At 37.5% G+C, this 21,558-nt stretch overlaps 1 protein-coding gene across 1 annotated transcript in view; it reads left to right on the top strand.

The window, feature by feature from the left end:
- Positions 1-12,650: 12,650 nt before the first annotated feature.
- The window catches only part of SPTBN5 (spectrin beta, non-erythrocytic 5), a 1,783,454-nt gene continuing 1,774,546 nt past the window's right edge, over positions 12,651-21,558 (top strand). Inside the window, exon 1 of the mRNA XM_044073536.1 lies at positions 12,651-12,764. Coding sequence (XP_043929471.1) covers positions 12,651-12,764 — 114 coding nt within the window. The remainder of the gene's footprint in view (positions 12,765-21,558) is intronic.

The raw sequence follows: 21,558 nt of genomic DNA, 5'->3' as shown, positions 1-21,558 counted from the left end.
TCGCCACAGTGGAACTCTGGTCCGCTAATGATTGGCAGTAGATTTTTATGGTGCCGAGTTGCAAGCCCGATGCCCAGCCTTCAGCGAAGGCACGCCCATTCACGCATGTCTTTCTGTGGCCACTCGACTGTGGGGAGGACATGCAGACTCCACACAGAAGGCACTCTAGCTGAGAATTGAACAGGAGAACATCTTGCTGTGAGGCAACAATATATATAGTACTGGTTAATCCCCTGAATTATACCAGGTGATGGTGTTATATTGTGCCTATCAGTGTAGTGCCACATTCTGATAATTTGTTTGTATATTCACATGGCATTACTGTGGTTCTCTTCTCAGTATACTTTCTGCTATAATTACTTTTAACTTACATACATATACTTTTTCACCATCACTCTATTCTCATATTTCCCCTGTATTCTCTTGCTGTGACTTACCATAGTCCCTTTTTTTGTATAATAAGTATTAACTTTATTGCTGCAATATAATTTTACAATTTAGTAGAGTTTATTTTTTCTTTCTTTCATTTCAGAACCTAGGGTCATGACATCTGACCTTTATATTGCAGGAACTCTGTCACAAAGCCCTATATCTACAAGTTTACTAAGACTTTTGTCATTGTTTCATGTAAGCATATTTATCATGAAGAACCTTGCTGTCTATTAACTTTAATCAGTTAAATACATGTCTGCTCTGTGAAATAGTAGAACCACTGTCCCTTTTTGCTTGATCAGTAGATATACTGCATATGCCAGGTATTTAGTCTTAGGAAATGACAGAAAACCTGTTTGACTTGCATCATAAGGCTTTTTTCAGTTATGTTAGAAACCTGGGATGCAACTCCCAGACTTGTTCTGAGTTGATTCTAGACGACAAAAAATACACTGAACCCACAGACATCGCCAATATCCTGGCAGACAGGTTCAGTGCAAACTTCTCCACCCCCTCCCCCTCAAAAGAGCAAGTATCTATCCCGGCAGAAGGCTGCCTCCCAAACATCTCAGATGCTCAGGTGAAGGCTGCCCTCTCCAAAGCAAAAAACACTGCTTCCATAGGACCAGATGGCGTCCCAGGTTGCGTCCTACATGAAATACAAGAGGAACTAATCCCTCAAATAAAACAGCTATACAATCTCAGCCTCACTACAGGATATGTGCCCACAGAATGGCGCACAGCAACAGTGGTCCCACTCCACAAAGGTGGAGCCTCTACGGACCCTGGAAACTATCGCCCCATAAGCCTGACTAGCTTAGTCTGCAAGGCTATGGAGAGGATCATCATGGAGCTCATAAACAAAGACATTGGGGACCTACAGACACTAGATCCTACCCAGTTCGGCTTTGTCAAGGGCAGATCCTGCCTTTTGAACCTGGTTGACTTCTTTGAAACAGTCACCAAAGCCATAGATGAAGGGAAGGTAGTCCACACAGCCTATCTGGACCTTGCAAAGGCATTTGACACAATACCCCACTCGGGCATCATAGATAAGCTATCCAGCTTAAATATAAACCCTATGTCACAAGATGGGTCGCAAACTGGCTCAAAGACAGAACCCACAGAGTGAGAGCTGCTGGAGCCATGTCAGACTCGAAACCGGTCACAAGTGGCATCCCACAGGGTTCTGTCCTGGGACCACTCTTGTTCGGTATATACTTTTCCGAGGTACAGGCAACGTGGGAGGACTATGGCTCACCAAGTTTGCAGATGACTGCAAACTGGGTGCCATAATCAACTCTCCAGCTGACACAAACATCCTTCAAAAAGGTCTCACAGAGACAGATAACTGGTGCCAGCACCATGGTTTAAAGCTAAATGCCAAAAAATGTATAGTCATACCCTTTGGCAAAAACAATGTGCCCACAAATTACCACATAGGCGGAAACCCATTAAGTACAGAGAAAGTTATTAGGGACCTGAGGACCCAAGTTGATAGCAATCTCTCCTTTGAAAACCACATTGCCAAAGTGGTTAGAAAGACCTTCTACATAGCCCACCTCATCACGAAGGGTTTCACATCTAGATTAACAGAGGTAATCGTGCCCCTTTATTCATCCCTCATCAGGCCCATCATAGAATACAATGCCCCTTTTGGGATGTACCTTACCCGACACCTGCAGCAATTAGAAAGACCCCAAAAGTATCTCACCAAGAGGATCAAGGGTCTCAAACCGATGCCATATGCTGCTCGGTTAAAAAAACTCCAGCTCTACTCAGTTGCATACCGCCTACTTCGAGGCGATCTATGCCTGACATACAAAGCTATGTCAAATCCAGAATTAATGGACATGCTTCACCTCAGTAAATCTAAATCCCTTAGAGCCACACGCTCGAGGGACTTGAACCTCAGCACAGAAATAAATAGAACTTGCTGGAGGGACAGGTTCATAACCCAGAGGCTCCCTTCGCTCTGGAATAGAATTCCAGTTCATGTGAGGCAGAGCACCTCACTGAATCTCTTCAAGAAGAATCTCGATAAGTGGATGGGGGATCGTAGGTTTGTCCCAGGGATTACTCCCGTGTCACTATTAGACAGAGGCACAGTAAACTAAACCTTAAAAAGGGCACAGTATACTCAAATCAAGGGGTGGTGTAAGCCATACAGAATCGGGCTAGGCTTATAATTGCCCCAGGGCAGATAGCCTAGTATGAACCTATGAACCTAATTGCTTTATTCTGGCTATAAAGTGATTGCTCTCAATTATAAATTGACTAATAAATTAAAGCAACACAAGTTGGAAACTATACGCAACCTGCAAAATTTCAGCAAATAGGTATTTAATGAATCTCTAAAAGCTGTAGACTGGTCCATCCTAAAAAGACTTCTCCTTAATAATGCAGTTGAACATTTCATCAGCACCTTTCTCGACATTCTTAACTCCCTAGCCACTCAGAGAACAAAAATAACCATGCCCCATGGCGCACCTAATCATGTAAAATTCTAATGAATAATAATAATAATAATAAGACATGGACAAAGCATGGAATGCCAGGCTAAAAGCAACATAAATCTTCCTTTATACAGGCAACTCCACAATCAAATAAAAATACAAATATTGCATGACAAAAAAATCATACTCTTCCTACAGTCAGGATAACCACAAAAACAATCCTAAGAAATCATGGTCCTCTGTAATGTCACTACTCAACCCAGTAAATAAAAATAATTTCAGTCCATACCCTGACATACCACCTCTTCAAACAGACACCAAATTCAACACATACTTTATAGAGTCCATATCCAACCTAAAAGTAAACTCGTCCACCCCAACTCACTACTTCTACTAATACCCCTAATACTAACCTCTACACACCCAACACATTACACACCCACACACACACACACACACACACACACACACACACACACACACACACACACACACACACACACACACACACACACACACACACATACAACCCCTTACTCATAAACAAAAAAACAAACCATCTCCAGCTTACTTTTCAGCATATCCCTTTATGTCAAATAAAAAAAACTACAGCAAAAACTGAAACCTTGTTCAACTTCAGCAGACAACCTCCCACCAGAATACCTAAAGCTTGCCATAGCATTCCCTGTTAGCAGCTTAATTAATAGATCCATAGCAGAATAACATGTCCCTAACCTATGGAAAAGATCACACATTATCCCTTTACATAATGGAGGCAACGCCACTGACATCACAAACTTTCATTCTATTGTAATCTTGTTCCCCCTCTCTAAGATTCTAGAGAAATGCGTACACTTACAACTTCTCCACGATTTCACACACAACGACCTACTTTCCCACACTCAACATAGCTTTAGACTGGCTCAGCATACCTCAACAGCCTTATTATCTTTCTTTTACTCTGTCAACAAAGCCTGTGACACTGGCAAACTAGTATCTGCAATATTTCTAGATTTGTAAAAAGCATTTGACAGGGTATCTCACCCCAAACTCCTTAAAGAACTTTAAAGCATTGGTCTATCCTCATCCTCACTTCAGTGATTTTCTAGCTAGCTAGCTGACAGGCAGCAAACAGTAAAATGGCAGGGCTCTATCTCTCCATATCACATCACGTCCACAGGTGTACCTCAAGGATCCATCCTTGGCCCATTACTATTTAATGTATTCATTAATAACTTACATACATCCTCCTGTGAAGGCACTCTAATCCAATATGCAGATAACTCCACTATCATCTGCGTATCAGGCACATTAACTCACCTACAACACATAACACAACAAGCTTTCTCTTCTATAGAAACTCCTAATGAACCCCCCCCCCAAAAAAAAATTCCTTCTCTTCACCCATAAACCGCATAGCTCTAACAAAACAAATTTCAAGATCTTTTCAGCCAACAATACTGAAATTGAATTGGTTCAGCATACCAAACTACTAGGTGTCACAACTGACGATAATCCGAAGTTTGACCTAGACATCCAAAACAGTATAAAAAAAATACCAAAAACTAGGCATGCTATATAGGAATAAAAACTTCCTCACAGCAGCTACCAAAATTACCCTGGCCAAAACCTACCTCTTGCCCTCACTTTTATATGGTGCCCTAATTCTAACTAACTTACAGACCTCCCTAAGAAAAAAAAAAAATAGAAAGCTGCTAAAACAAAATTGCCAAATTTTCCATAAACTCAGCCCCTCTTAACTCATCACTGTAAAGCCCTATATTCCCTAAGATGGCTTCAACTCCTCTTCTACCTCCAATACGTACAACTTACTACGGCATACAAAAGCATCCCCAACCCACTAGCATGTCCTGCTCTTAGCTCATTAATCAACTTTTATATCCCAAATAAACATCTGAGATCTGAAGACAAGCATCTCCTCACAGCTTATAAACCTAACAAAACCCCAGGCTTAAGCCTTTAGTTCTTCTCTGCGGTAAAACTATGGAACTCCCCTCCTTTAACTATCAAATCTGCTACTAGCCTGCACTCCTTCAAGACCTCTATAAAAATTACTTCAACAAAGCTTGGATTGGCTCCTGTATGAGCCCAGGCTGAGGCACTCATACTTATTTCTACCTCTACTCTCTCCATCCCCACTACTAACTTGTCCTACCCTCCCTTCCTCTACACATACTCCCCTGAGGTTACACTCATACCGTTTCCACATCTATTCCTTCTATCCCCTCTGTCAAACCCCACCCTTCTCCACTTGTACTATCCTATGCCTTCATCAATATAATCTATTACCATATTTCATGACCTCAAATATTAATCATGACAATAATTATCTATGTAAATAACACTGCATCTTCCTGTTATCAGACTTTGAATATAATTTATGCTTGAACACTATCACTTTATTATGTCTGTTGGGTTTTTATTCTGACAAACTAATGTGCAGTTTTTCAAATTTTGTGCTTGAATGTTATGACTTTATTATGTCTAAGTTCTCATTCTGACAAACTAATGTGTTGCTTTCATGTTTGAGATTGAATGTTATGACTTTATTATGTCTATCTAGTGTTTCACTCTCTTAACCATATGTATCAGGAGCTTTTCTCTCTGGGCCTCCCCTGAAAATGGGTACCTCATGACTTAGTCGGAATTTCCCGGTAAACAAATGCCAAATAAATAAATAAATGAATATATAATGCCAACTATGAGACTGCACACATTCAGAGAAGGATGAGAAAGTGAGGAAAACGCAGTACTCACTTTCTTTCTCTTCTCAGTCTGGCTGCTCTGAAAATTTGCTGCCAATCTTTTAGGCCCAACATTCAAAGTGACAACCACCATACCTCCCAACCTCTTAGAGCAAACAATCTGGGCAAAGCCTGACAGAATGGAGGGGACAAAGGCCCAGAAATAGGGACAGATTTTAAATAATGCTCATAAACCTAGACAGTTGTTAGAATAACAGGAGCTGTCTAAGCATGCATTTTTTCTGAAGGATATGAAGTCTGAAACTCAAATGTATATTATTATTTAGTGACTTTAATCCTTAGATTATCCCAGTCATTTTCCATAAAATAACAAATTTTATGAGGAACAGATCAAAAATATGAGGCAAATTTTATGAGGAACATATCAAAAATATGAGGCAAAATTCTGGACATTCTACGAAAATCTGTACAGTTGAGAGGTATGACAACCACACATTTATCAGCAAACAACAGGCCTTCCAGTCTGGTGGGAGTGTTATGTTTTGATGTTTAGGGATCAAAAACACATATGCAATGTATCTTAACAATTAGTGGTGATGCACATGAACTTTAATTTGTAACAAAATGCCCCATTTGAGACATACTTTTTTAACAGCTCATTTTTGTAAGTTCTTGTCTACCCATGATTAAAGTAATACGTGCAATTCAAGTTTCAGAAGAAAATTGTATTCCTGGAACATATTATAGTTTATTTCTTTGATATAGCTTTTCTGAATTTTAGATCTGGTTAAGTTTTTTCTCATATCCTGAAATCTTCTAAATAAGTTGAACATCAAGGCTATTTTTCTGGAAACTTTAAGAAACAAAAGATTTTTTCCATGTATTACCACGGTAGTGCAGTGGTTAGCGTTGTCACCTCACAGCAAGAGGTTCTCTGGTTCAATCCTTGGCTGGGGTGCTTTCTGTGCTGAGTCTGCATGTCCTCCCTGTGGTCGTGTGGGTTTCCTACCACTTCCTAAAGATATGCTGTAGGTGGATTGAACACTCTAAATTGGTCCTAGGTGTGAGTGTGTGTGCCTTCTGTGGAAGGTTGGGCACTGGGCTGGCAACTTGACACCATAAAACTCCACTGCCAATCATGAGTGGACAGGTGATCCACTGTGGTGATCCCCAAACTAGGAAAAGCCAAAACAAGAAGAAAGTGATATTACCAAGTTTCATTTACAAAAATTCATTACTAAGTTAATATGTTGTATAGAAGTTGCATGACAATTCTAAATAACATGGGAGAGAAGGAACAACTGTAACAAATTCCATCATTGTGTTGTAACTTACTAACTGAAAGTCTTATGTATTATCAGACAAAAGTTTGCATAAATTATGCTCTTCATTCACCCATTCTTTTATTATTTTATTCTATTCAGAATCATGGAAAGTTAATGTCTAGTTTAGCAGTCAGCAGATCTAAGACAGAGAGAACATTTCCTGGATGGTCTCTCACCGGATGCATACATGTACATAAATTTGCTCTCTTCTTCTATCCATCTCTCACTTTGTTTCACAGAAACAGACACACAGACAGTGAGACACACACACACACGCACATGCACACACGCACACACACACACACACACACACACACACACACACACACACACACACACACACACACACACACACACACACACACACACACACACACACACACCAAATGCACCAATGAGTACTTTGGAGGCTTGTCAGTCCCTTTCAGTTTACTAGCATGTTTCTGGTATGTAGAATGGTATCAGAGACCCTGGCCAAAAAAAAAAGGTCACACAGACACAGGTAGGACATGCAGATGAGTCTTTGCGAGCACCCAACTGTCAAACATGTAAAGACCACTTTCTCACAGCCAGAGACTCGGGTGTTTTGTAGTTCACATAGACAGCCTCTCACACTCAAACTCAGCTACCTGTTTGGGTGAGGTGCAGCAGCCATGTGTAGCTGCCCCACCTCACATGAACACTGTAGTCAAATTTGGACAAGGCTAGTGCAGCAGCTGGGGGAATGGGAGGGGGATGTAGTCTATGGCTTCAACAAAGAATGGGAAGTGAGGGTTAGGTTTTGGTATGCAGGGGTTTTAGGTTTAGGGAATAGGTGAGAAGTTTTAGAGTTAGGAAACAGGAATTTTAGGGTTAGAGAGTGATTGGGGATGTTAGGTTTGGGGAGTGGGAAGTTAGTTTTAGGTTTAGGGAGCAGGAGTGGAATTTAGTGTTAGGGAGAGATCATACACTCTAGGGTTATAGATGGGTGTGCTATGGTTAAACTTAGGGAGTGGATGGGAGTTTAGGGATAGATGGTTCTGGTAAGGCTATCCAGTTTGTCAGGTTTGAACAGTTGGAGGCCTTGGTAATTTACTATAATCAGGTTAATGGGAGATGGGACAGACTATGCAGTCTGGCAGGGTCTAGTGGTGTGAGGTCTGTGTTATTAACTATAATCAAGTTAATGTGATTTGGAACAACCTGTGCAGTTTAGCAGGGTTGAGAGGTGAGAGGCCTTGGTAATTAATTATAATCAGTTTAATGGGAGTTGGGGCAAGCTATGCAGTCTGGCAGTGGTGTGAGGTCTCATTATTAACTATAATTGAGTTAATGTGATTTGGAGCAGCCTAAGCAGTTTGGCAGGATTGAGTGGTGAAAGGCCTTGGTAATTAAACTATAATCAGGATAATGGGAATTAGGGCAGACTATGCAGTCTGGCCGGGTCGAGTGATGGGAGGCCTTGGTTATTAACTATAATCAGATTAATGTAAGCTGAGGCAATTGCCATTTAGAGCAAGTGGCAGTGAGCAAGTGAGTCATAAGCTTCTAGGACAGCACACACATAGATTTCACAGTGCCTGTATCCCCTCTAGGAACCAACCAGGAGAAATTGTGAGGCAACAGCACTAACCACTGCACAATTTTGTCACCCTAAATGAAATATTTGACACGGATAATTATTATACATCAAAATGTGTTATGCATATTCCCTATTAATAAACTACAAGACTTAATAGAGTCAACTATGCATGACGCTCATTGAGATGTTTCCAGATCAAGATCTGAAAAGGTTTTAATGAAGATGACACATATTTTCCCTTAAAGCCATATTTCCAGTATTGTATAGCTTGAAAAAAAATAGATTTATCTAAATTGTAATGATTTTGAGATTTTTAATTAGCATGGAAAGGTGATGATAATTGCTCTTGTTCTGTCGATGATGAATTTCAGGTAGTCATCCAATAGAGGCTGTCCAATTCAAAAATCCACAAGTCTCAGCCGTTCACTTCGTTTATTAAAAAACACACAGCACAAAAGATATTGGATTAAGCACTTTCATCTCTTATCCAGAGACTTCATCAGAATCAAATACCTACAAGGCAAGTTCATTTAAATAATCAATCTATTGCACAAGCATCCACTTCATTGGTTAAGTATACAATTGATAAATTGTACATTCACAATTAAAGTGCAAAAGCTCTGCTTGTAAAACAACATGTCACATCCTTTCTATGCATTGATGCCATTACTTAAATGTACTTCCTCAAGCTGAAAACAAAAAACATATATTGCTCATTATTATTAATAGTACAAATGAATAAATAAATATATACTATTATGTTGTAAATATATATTATTATTAAAAATATGTATATAAATATACTGCTAATATATTATAAAATCAGAAAAAATAAGAAATATATACAATATGTATGTGTGCTGTCCTAAAATCATTAATTACATAAAATATATATAAAATACCTACTAGACCATAATATCATCTACATGAAATACATCTTATATTATTTTATTAAATATTAATGTATAGTTGTTGTTGTTATAATTTGGTACCCCCTATATCAATTTAATGTCTTTTAGGGTCCAAAGCTCTCAATTTAAGAACTGGGGTGATGGATAGATGGTCATTGAGGCCAGGAAAATGTATAGCATAATATAATATGGTTGAAGAAATGTATTAACACAGTGTGGAACATTTTTAAAAAAGATACCATCTAATGTGGATTCTTTTTCTAGACCTTTAAGAATTAGTTATAGAAGAAACAGGAATCTGAAAGAAATATATGAACAAAAGAAAGAAGAGACACTGAGAGGAGCAACAAATAGAGTTGGTACCTTTAAATGTGGTAGATGTAAGCAATGTACATTTATGGCTGGTTCTAAAGAATTAAACATTACAAGCATTAAATATTCAATGAAAGCCAATAAATATTTTAGCTGTTATACTAAGGGTGTGGTTTACCTTGCCTACTGCATTAAATGTTGGGCATATTATGTAGGCAAGATGGAGAGATTCCTTAGACAGAGAATCTATGAACATATTAGAGATATAGATAAAATGAATGAGCACAATGTCCTATACAGACATAAATTGAACTGCCAGCAAGCGGAGTTTAGATTTTGGGTATTGGAAGAAGTTTTATTGGGAGAAAGAGGAGGTGATTGGGAAACAAAATTGGAGTTTTGAGAATTAATTTGGCAATTGAGGTTAGATGCTATACATTTTCCTGGCCTCAATGACCATCTATCCATCACCCCAGTTCTTAAATTGAGAGCTTTGAACCCTAAAAGACATTAAATTGATATAGGGGGTACCAAATTATAACAACAACAACTATACATTAATATTTAATAAAATAATATAAGATGTATTTCATGTAGATGATATTATGGTCTAGTAGGTATTTTATATATATTTTATATATATTTTATGTAATTAATGATTTTAGGACAGCACACATACATATTGTACATATTTCTTATTTTTTCTGATTTTATAATATATTAGCAGTATATTTATATACATATTTTTTAATAATAATATATATTTACAACATAATAGTATATATTTATTTATTCATTTGTACTATTAATAATAATGAGCAATATATGTTTTTTGTTTTTAGCTTGAGGAAGTACATTTAAGTAATGGCATCAATGCATAGAAAGGATGTGACATGTTGTTTTACAAGCAGAGCTTTTGCACTTTAATTGTGAATGTACAATTTATCAATTGTATACTTAACCAATGAAGTGGATGCCTGTGCAATAGATTGATCATTTAAATGAACTTGCCTTGTAGGTATTTGATTCTGATGAAGTCTCTGGATAAGAGATGAAAGCGCTTAATCCGATATCTTTTGTGCTGTGTGTTATTTAATAAACTGTTGAAGTGAACGGCTGAGACTTGTGGATTTTTGAATTGGACAGCCTCTATTGGATGACTACCTGAAATTCATCATTTGGTGCAGTGTGTGTTTTTTGTGGATTACTTGTTCTGTAGATGTTTACTAAATTGTTTTAATCAAAACAAATTTCCTTAGAGGGAGAGTATGTGCCTTATATCCCAATACAGTATTGTCAAAGTTTTTATTAAGTGGTACCATATATAGTTTCTTCAGTTCTTTATTTTTAGCACGCATTTCTTTCAAACTATAGAAAACATAATAAATGATCTTTAATAATACTCTGAAGAATTAGTGCATCCATTAATATTCAAAAAATTATTTTCATTTTACCTGTATAGATACACACACACACACACACACACACACACACACACATATATATATATATATAGAGAGAGAGAGAGAGAGAGAGGGAGACAGAGAGAGTGAGAGAGCAAAACAAAAACAGAGGAAGGAAACATTTCCTTCCCCACTCTTGAAACCACTATAAATCATAACAAATGATAACAGAAAAGCCTAGTAGTGTAATTACAAGTTGACTCATTGTATAAATAGTTTAACTAGTTTCTCTTCCACATGGTAGATGTTCAAATAACAATTAAAGAGAAAAATTGATATATAAAAAATGAAGCTGTAATATTTACACCTCTAGCTCTCCCCTTTTTTAATCTAATGCTCATTTTAAAATATTATATGGGTCATCCTGAGTGTTAAGCATACAGCTGGACTGGGCCGATCTGAAGGAAAACATCATTAATCCATCGTAATAATATTAGCTTGGAGCTGCTTCATTTAGAGCATTTGAAGTATTGCAGTACACTGATGTACAACTCTTTTAAGTCTTACAGGAAAAGCAGATTTAACTGCTCTTATAAAAGGGTATATATGCACTTTCCTATGTGTACAGTCTGTTGACAAAAATCTGAGTAATTTATATTTCCAGCATCTTGTACTAAAAAACAATATTTTCAAAACCTGCTTCAAAAATCCTTATTGGATAACTCAAGAAGGTCAATTATTATTACCCTCAGTGGTATCTTTATATGAGCTTTCTGAGAAAGAGGACATAAATAACATTGCTAGTTTATTAAGTTTAACAAGTTTATATATGATATTTTTTCTTTATTCACTTTTGCTGCATTTTCAGTGCTGCTTGGGTGGCATGTGTAGCTTAACAATCTATATTATCTACACTTTTATAGAAGACTGAGATATATCTCTGAACTTGACAGCAGGGTAGTTTTTTCTTCCCAAATAAAAAACCTTTGCTGCATCTGGATTATATTACTTGATAGTTTAAAGGGCAAGCATTTCATACCTCTCAAACTCTTACAGCAAGAAATCTGGACAAAGCCTGACAAAATGGGGGGACAAAGGCCCAAAAATAGGGACACATTTTAAATATTGCTCTTATAAACTTAGAAAGTTGATAGAATAACAGGATTTGTGTTATCATAAATTTTCTGAGAGATGAGAAGTCTGAAGTTCAAATTATTGTCATTATTTATTGATTTATCAAGGAAACTCAATTTTTATGAGGAATAGACCAAAAATATGAGGCAAAAATCTGGACATTCTACAAAAATCTATATAGTTGAGAGGTATGAAGCATCTTATGATACCTTAAAAAAAACATAATTCTTGCATGCCAGTAATTATGCGTATATGTCTAAAGTGTTTTTTTGGGGGGAAAGCTGCATTGCATTACTGCTTTAAATGAGAAAATGTTGAAAAAATAGAGGTGAAAAGCACTTTTTAGATATTTTTATGCTGACCTTTCATTTTTTGCTGCTCTAGGAAGCAATGGATGCTGTGCAGTATGAGAAGGGGCGGATTAAGCAGCTTCAACAGCAGCGGATGACTGTCCAGAAGAAAACATTCACCAACTGGATTAACAATGTGTTTTTCAAAAACAAGGTAAGTACAAATCTTCAGTCTTTACAAACCTATTATTAATGGAGTAAAACTATCCTATGTATATAAATATTAGCTGCCTTCTTCTGTTATCAGCATTGCTTTTTCTGAGTTTTAGGCCACATGCATTTGTCTCTGTCTGGTGCTTTTACTTTTAAAAGAAATGTTTTGTAACTAACCTGGGCACTTCAGTTTTGTGACTCACTGTTATTAAATGAACTGTAAGAGATCTACTACAACTGCCCAGGTGCTACTTGCTCGTGACACACTTGCTCAGTGCCACTTGCTTCAAAAGGCAAGTGCTCAGCTCTCACTAAGTTGATTTCCTGTAGGTAATTAGCCCTCCCAACACCGCATTAGACATTCCAAAACCCCAATTCTATCCTTAAAACTCCCTCCCTACTCCCTAACCTTAAAATTCACTTCCCATTCCATAAACCTAAAACAGCCCTACTGGTATCTAACCTTAAGAATCCCTTCTTGCCCCCTAAGCCTACGACGGTTCCTCCTCCCTAACTCTACAACTCTCTTCCTGGTCCCTAAACTAAATCTCCCTTCCTGGTCCCTAAACCTAAAACTCCCTTCCCAGTTGGTGCCTTAATCTCACTCCCACCCCCTCCCACTCCCTCACCATGGCCACCACACTTACTTTGCTCAAACTGCAGCAGCTACTTAACTAAACTCATATTCGAGTTTGAGCACAAAGAACAGCCTGTCTGAGCTATAGGGAGCTCGAGCCCCTGGCTTTGAGACAGTGGTTATTGAGCACTTGAAGTAGTGCCAGCTGCAACAGAATTAATAGCAGTGATGTGAGAACAGTCTATTTCCCTAAATCCTGCTGCAGGTCTGCAGATGGCAGTATTCACTTAGAAATGATGAACTCGGGGCATCCTAAATCTAATCTTACTGTGGTAATATCAAGTGCTAAGTTTCTGAAGCATGTAACAACTTATAACAGAATGGTAAATAAATGGAACAGTTGGATAATTTTGCAGCAGAAAGCCAAATGGGCCCATCTCATTCAACGTAACGGTAACCTTAACAAAACACCCAAAAAATAATCTGCGCATTGAGAGCCTGGTGATGCAGTCAGAGAATTAAAAGAGCCATTGTCCAAAGCAGAAGAAGATTAGATATGACATTTCTATTTCCTCTTCCCTCAAAGACTTTTCACAGTTCAGGACTGTGTTATTCTTGGAGGGAGAAAGAGAGAGAGATAAACTGGAGATAGATCATTTTGGATATGGTGCTGTTTTGTTTTAGGTAATGAGTCAATAAATTCATTAAATACTTTGATCTCCTTGGCACTTGTATGTAAATTGTCTGCATTGTGTAAGCAGATATTCAGCTGAAGCAGCTTTGTTCCATCAGATAAGTACCCTTCAATATTTATCCCTTCCAGATAAGGAATTAACATTTGTATTGCATTTAATTAATTAGTATACTCATTAAGACTGTTACTGATTTTTCTAATGTGCTGCATGCTCTCATGGACAAAATAAATGAATGTTATAGCAGCTTCCAAGTTTATTTTATTTCTTAGTGCTCCCTTATGCCTCCTAGCAATCAACCCCTGTCACCCATTTATTCTTCCTGTTGCACTGATCTCTGCACCCTGCAACCCCGTATATGGGTATCCTTGATTGTGGTGCCAATTTATATGGTAAGTGGCACTGAGGGTGAGATCTGATTGTTGGAGAAGTGTCTGTCCAGGCATCAGTGCTCTACCCTAGTTAACAAATTCAAAATAAAATTTTTAAAAAAATCTGAAATGCCTGTAACAGCTAAACAGGGTATTTCCACAGTGTCAACCCAAGTGGTACATGCATGCTTTTCTTCATGGATCCATTGTGGACTACAATACATTGGCGTCTCATACTGTGGATGCACATATCTGTCAGTCTTTTTACTGTTACTTGTCAGTACCAGGATTTTGCCTGATCTTAATACTCCAACGGATCAAGGTGCTATTCCTTCTCCCATCCTGGGGGACCCAACATCACTGAGTCATGCCCACCCTCCCCTAACCACTTCTCCAGGGCACATGTCATTAATCAGTCCTAGATCATCTGGATTATAGTCCTGGATTCATCTGTTTGTGTCACAGAGCCATGGCTCCTATGTTTGAACCATGTTCCTTTTTTCTGGATATGAATTTTTCTTAATTTATGACTTACACAGTTATTCTTAGTGTTAACTGCATTGTCATTTTCTGCTCTAAGAAACTCTCTCAAAAATAAGCTTTATTGCTTGGAAAATTATAATAATATCACCTCTTCAGTTTACCACTGAAAGATTTTGCATCATTTCTAAATATTCCTTTGATATGAAATGCTCTGGATGTTTGCCACAATTTAACTTCTGTATAAAAACTTCTGCTAAATTTTCTACAGCTGTAATCTACATTAATATTTCTGTGATTGAATAAATAGAAATTTGGAGTTTTCAGTTTCTGATTAGGTGATTATGTACTGCATTTTCCAGTCTATGTATTCCTTTTATTTGTTCAGATTTTCTCAGCCCTGTTTATAAACTTCCTTTTACATGTGATCATTATGTCTTGTGAAGCACTCACATGTCAGGCATATCATGTTAGTAAAGACAGAAATCAGGACCCACCCACTCTTAAAACTGTATGATTTAATTCTGCAGTCAATTATTTCATGGGCTTTCCATAAGACATCAGTTATGGTGTTGACTGTAGCTGGTTGAGTGGTGAGAAAAATTTTCAGTAAAAACTCCAATACTCTCTGGGTGAGGAGGGGTAGTATTTCCTTTCCATGACTGACAGTGCCCTTGGAATTGGTTATAATAATGAGAGACACATAGAATGCATCTCTCTTAGTGGGTATGTGGGGGATTCTGACCCCAATAACATTTTTAATACTTGTTAGGGAACAGAGATAAGAGTTTTGATCTTAATTTTATGAAAATTATATTTGATCAAGACTTGTTTAAAGATATTACCTATGTATGTCTCTCAAATAAAATTATGGCAGTGACATTAAGAGAAAGTATGTCAGCCAAATTGTTAATACCTTTTCCCTTTCTTCTTCTTCTGGCTTTTTCCTGATTAGGGGTTGCCACATCAGATCACCTGTCTGCTCATGATTGGCAGTGGAGTTTTACAGTGTCGAGTTGCCAGCCAGATGCCCAACCTTCCACAGAAGGCACACACATGCACACACTCACACCTAGGGCCAATTTAGAGTGTCCAATCCACCTATAGCATGTCTTTGGGATGTGGGAGGAAACCGGAGCACCCGGAGAAAACCCACACGACCACAGGGAGGACATGCAGACTCCACACAGAAGGCACCCCAGCCAAGGATCGAACCAGAGAGCCTCTTGCTGTGAGGAAGCAACATTAACCACTGCACCACCGCGGCTGCCCAATACCTTTTCCCTTTCTAACTTCAAAAAATGGGAAAGTAGCTTTAAAGTGTATAAAGAAGATTACATTTTTCTTTATTCTGAAACCTATTATTTATAAGTACATTAATGTTGCTAGAACCTACAGCAGAATTGTGTTTGCATTAGATTTTGTTTTAATTTTGTTTACATATTTAGCTAACCAACACCAGTGAGGTCACACATCACAAAGACAAATAACATGATAAGCATGGAAACCACTACAGACCACCACAGTCCACTGCAGTAAACTTTTGCCCTGTCATAAAGTATGCTGTATTTTAAGTTTACCCTTTTGGCTTGCTAATTCATTTTTTGAGTTTATAATTATCCTCAGCAAATTTGTAAAGCTTTTGGATTAAAACTATGGTTGAGTTAAAAGCTTCTGTAGAATGTAAAAGCAATACGCATAAAAGCAAAGTTTTATTGGTACTTTTCTGAGAACGGCACACTCTAAATTGGCCATAAGTGTGAGTATGCATGTGTTGGTGAAGTGGAAGAACTACCATGGCAGGGCTAGCCACCTGGCAGTGTAATCCTTGGCTCTAGATGATTGTCACTATTGAAGTGACACCCTGACCCCTTGTGCAAAAATGGGAAAAGGGGTGATGGATGGATGGATGTATTTAGTTGCTTGCTTTTGACATGATGTCCAATTAGGCTGGTAACAATCTGATACATTTAAATTAACACTACCTGGTATTACCTCATCACTTCCCTGTTTGTAGAGCATCATCACTTCTACAATAACTGAGACTTTGTCATCATCCCCCCCACCCAAGTGCCAGACACATCATTATCACTCTACAGTACCTGGGACCACCTCACCAATTTCCTGTGCCTGGGACCTCATCACTACTGCACAGCACTTGGGACATCCTTCATTGATTTCATAGAAATTTCAAAGCCAAAAATTCTTTTGACCACTCCGACCTTGGTAGCATCCTCCCTTATGTCCCACCTCCTTTCATTAGGATGTCCTTGCAAGTAAATCCTAAAGTAAATGTTTGGCTATCCATCCAGGCATCTAGGTTATGTTTAAAGGAAAATAATGAATTTGTCTGCTTGACAAGCAGAAGTTTATTCCAGAGGTTTGGAAGATGCTGGGTTATCAACCTATTCTTCCTCCGTATTTTATTTATCTACTGATGATGATTTAGGTCCCTGGTTCTATTATTGGTGTAGATATTAGATTTGTAGAGATACGAGTTGTCCCAGACTACTCGGTCTCTAATGGTATTGTGAAACAGAGATCTCCTCTCAAAAGTCTTTGAGACACTGAATTAAAGGATAGAACTTCCAGCCTCTCTTGGTAGCTCAGGGCAACTTTAGGCCTGTGATCCTTTTTGGTTAGGACCCTTTGGGGATCTTTATAACTGTTTGTTATGTTTAGTGAGATACATCCATATACAGCATTGAACTCAATAACTGACATACCTTTTACAACATTGAACTCAATAACTGACATACCTTTCAAACTCTTAGCACAAGAAATCTGGACAAGGCCAAAAATAACGAGAGGACAAAGACCCCCAAAACAGGGAAAGATGTTAAATATTGCTCTTATAAACTTAGAAAGTTGCTAGAATTAAATGTTTTGTGTTATTGTGTATTTTCTGAAGGCAATGAAGTCTGAAACTCAAATGTATGTCATTGTTTAGTGTCTTCAATTCTCAGTAATTTGTCAGAAAAACACAAATTTTATAAAGAACATACCAAAATTATGAAACACAAATTTGGATATTCTGTGAAATTCTGAACAGTTGAGAGGTATGATAATTGGTCTGGTCAATGCTTAGTATATCGCGATGGTTACATCTTTAGACCTTGATGATAATTCTCTGGCAATTAGCTGTGCTTAATAAAATGATATGATTTCCTATAAGTGTTATCACATGATGGTCACAGGAGAGGGAGTTATCAACCCAAGTTAATAGGCCCCTAATTACATTTGCATTTTGCAGTAGTGTGTTGTCTATAACATATGAGGGGATCATTTGGCATTTACTTTGAGCTCATTTTAGTACACTGAGAGTTTACTAGAAAGATAGTTCATTCTGAAAGGTTTGGATGTCAGAGGGTGATTTGGCTGTCTGCACATAGATCTGAGAAGTAAATGCCAAAAAGTCCCCAGCACCAACTTCTTGAGGACACCACTGGTTATACGTTCTTATGAGGTACCTGCAACTCACCCTGTGTGGGTTCTGCCTTTCAGCCAGTCTGCTATCTGTCTTACCAGATATAGATCAATTTACTTCTGTGTGACGGAATACTACTGCACTTAATGAACCTGTTCTTTAACCACTTTAAATTAGCACTGATATTATTTAGAACAGTTTTCCATAATTCCACCAAGAAACAGAGATGTTTTGTAAGGTTTACACTCATGCTATAATGGATCTATGTCCATCGAAAGTATGTTTCAGCGAAACATACATGAGCGAACTCACTTTTGCGAAAGTGCATTTTATCGAAAATGTACTTTCAGGAAAAAAAAAACAACATGCCAAAAAACCTACATGCAAGCCCTCCTGCACCCCCCCCCATGTGGGGGGCTGTGCCCCTACACCCCTACTTTAATATTCTCACTCCAAGATCGCACTACAGTGGGGAAAGGGAATATTCCCTTAGCCCCACTGTACCACGATCTAAACAACAGTTTGCTTAGTTGTACAAGCAACACTACATGTTGATGTGCAACTAAATCTACATGCAAGCTGCGTGTTTTTTTTTTTTTTTTCTTTTTTTTGCAAAAGTGCATTTTCGTTGAAATGCACTTTCGCTAAAGGGAATTCATTCAAGTAGGCTTTTCTTAAACTTACTTTTGATGTTCAGACTAGGACCCACTATAACATACATTGCTACCTTTTAATATGCTTAATTTTAGTTGCATGATTGTGTTTTTTGCTCACGTTTGCTTGCTTGCTGCAGTTTATGGTAATGTGTACAATTCTGATATGACTGTTATGCTTTCAGATCATGACATCCCAGAGAAACAGCAATTGATATTTAACTTTGTTTTATGCTATTACTCTTTCTCCATGTTAAAGAAAACTTGGAGTGGGAATAATCAGGTAAGGGGGTGTCGGGGGTTCAGTTCATATTGACTGCGGGGTTGAATGAAAACTTCACTGCTTAAAGTAATATTAGACTAATTGTTTATGTACATGAGGAAGTTTATTTCTCCCATACTCAAGAAGCTGCATTTCAGAGAGTGGGGAACTGAAGAGATATAACAGACACATTTTGTAAAACAGGTACACTAGTGGGCCCCCAGAATTTGAATTTATTGAGGAACATGAGCTATTCTGTTCACAGAAAGTTCCTGTGTTCTGCACATTTCCAGATTAATCATGATGCATCAGCTTTCACTGCAGACATGTAACTATATGTCCAAGAAACTGCCCCTCATCATGTGAAGCTGAATTTGTCTATTACCCAATTTAAGTACAGCCTGGACCAGTGGATGGGAAATAGGAAATTTACACTGAGCCTGGCACATGTCCCTTATAGGTTCATAGGTTCATAGGTGTGTACTAGGCTAATGGCTCTGGGGCCTTTACAAGCCTAGCCATACGATTACCCTGGTATTGTGCCACCTGACCTTAGTTCCCAATGCCTCTGGCAAGTAGAGCCACTGGAGTTATACCCAGAGTGAATTTTCTATTTCCCATCCACTCATCAAGATTTCTCTTGAAATGCGTCAGCAAGGTGCTCTGCTTGACATGTATGGGAAGTCTATTCCATAGCATGGGCAGTCTCCGGGTTATGAGTGAGGATACAAACTGGAATTCGACCACCACAATAAATGGATAAAATGTATTTATTGTGAACAGATAAGCGCTTTCACGTGTGCCAAGACACGCTTCTTCAGATCCTTACAACAAACATCTTCTAAAACCAAGTATATATACACATTTCTAAAGTGATCAATCAGCTTAATTAATCTAAACCTAACCATGTGATTAAAATCATTCAATTAAACAAACCAAGCACTGGCAAGTACTGTTGCTCATGTTGCAAAGTAGATGGAATAAATAAGTAAATAAATAAATGCAGAACCAACAAAGCTCAAACAGTTAAATGATGAACAAATCTCCTTAGTTGAAACAGAGGCAATTAATCATAAAACTATGTGTCTTAAGAACTCTTATTCAAGCAGTCCTAATGACTGAAATAAATATATGTTTTAAAAAACTCTATGTCCAATACATCCTAAGAGTATATGATGAATGTGCAAAACCGCTGAGGTAGAATACAATGGAAATAAAAATAAAAACTGAAATATCAGATTCTGTCAGGCAATGGCATAAAATTACTGCCCTTCCTTTTTAAAAATTCTATTACATGAATTGTCAGTAAAAATGAAAACCTAGCTTATATATAAGTCAAAAATTGTGTAGAAGTAAGAATATGAATATAAATACAGTGTAAATACAACAATATGAACTTTTTGTACATATGTATATATGTCTGAGTAAATAAACATAAAAAGTGTATGAAAAGTATATAAAAATATAAAAATATATAAATGTATGCATATTAGTAAAGCCATGTGTATGGCTCACTCAGTGATACAGCAGTAACAAATAAACACATAAACACATTGAACTGGAAAAGGAACAAATATGATCAAATATCTGGAATAAATTAATTGCATGTGTTAAATAGAACTCATAAACAGACACAAGTTACAAGAGATGAACAATATATAAAAAACATAAAACGGAAAAACTTGGTATAAAGCCTAATATCTATGAAATTCTATAAAAATCTATAAAAATCTATACAAATACATGGTCATGTACTATCCAAGTGTGTATATAAAAACTATCAATCTAACAAAAGCGTAACAGGCTAAAATCTCCTGATAGGATATACAAATTACATTATTCTTTCTTGTACTGACATTATTAGTATGTCAAGAAGAAACTGCTGATCCAAGTCTGTATATAGAATAAGAAATGTGATAGTAAACAAGTATAATCAAATAAATGTATCTGTATACACTGCCACTAAAATCAGACATGGTTAAAAGAAAATCAGACATGGTTAAGAGAATTACTTTGCTCTGCGTCCTTTCAACGGGGCCCTTACACTAACATATTGATTAAGTCCTGGCTCATAATGTGCTTTGAGTTTGAAAATCCAAGAGAGTTCCACTAGCTCTAAATCATTGAAATTGTCTCCATCTCTAGAATTAGGTAGAACTGTCTGTAGGATTCTAAATACAAATGAATGTGTTAGATTATTAGCAATGTGTTTAGCCAAAGCACTTTTGGTATCACATTTCCTGATATCTAAAGCATGTTCCAGTATCCTCTCCCTCAAGGTCCTGGTAGTCATTCCTACATAGAATACTGTACAACTCTGACATGTAGCTAAA

This window comes from Protopterus annectens, chromosome 6.part0 (genome assembly GCF_019279795.1).
Source record: "Protopterus annectens isolate FY-2018-M chromosome 6.part0, PAN1.0, whole genome shotgun sequence".
In the NCBI taxonomy this organism is placed as follows: domain Eukaryota; kingdom Metazoa; phylum Chordata; order Ceratodontiformes; family Protopteridae; genus Protopterus; species Protopterus annectens.
Note: the sequence above shows the minus strand (reverse complement) of the source record. Positions and strands in the feature narration are given on the sequence as shown.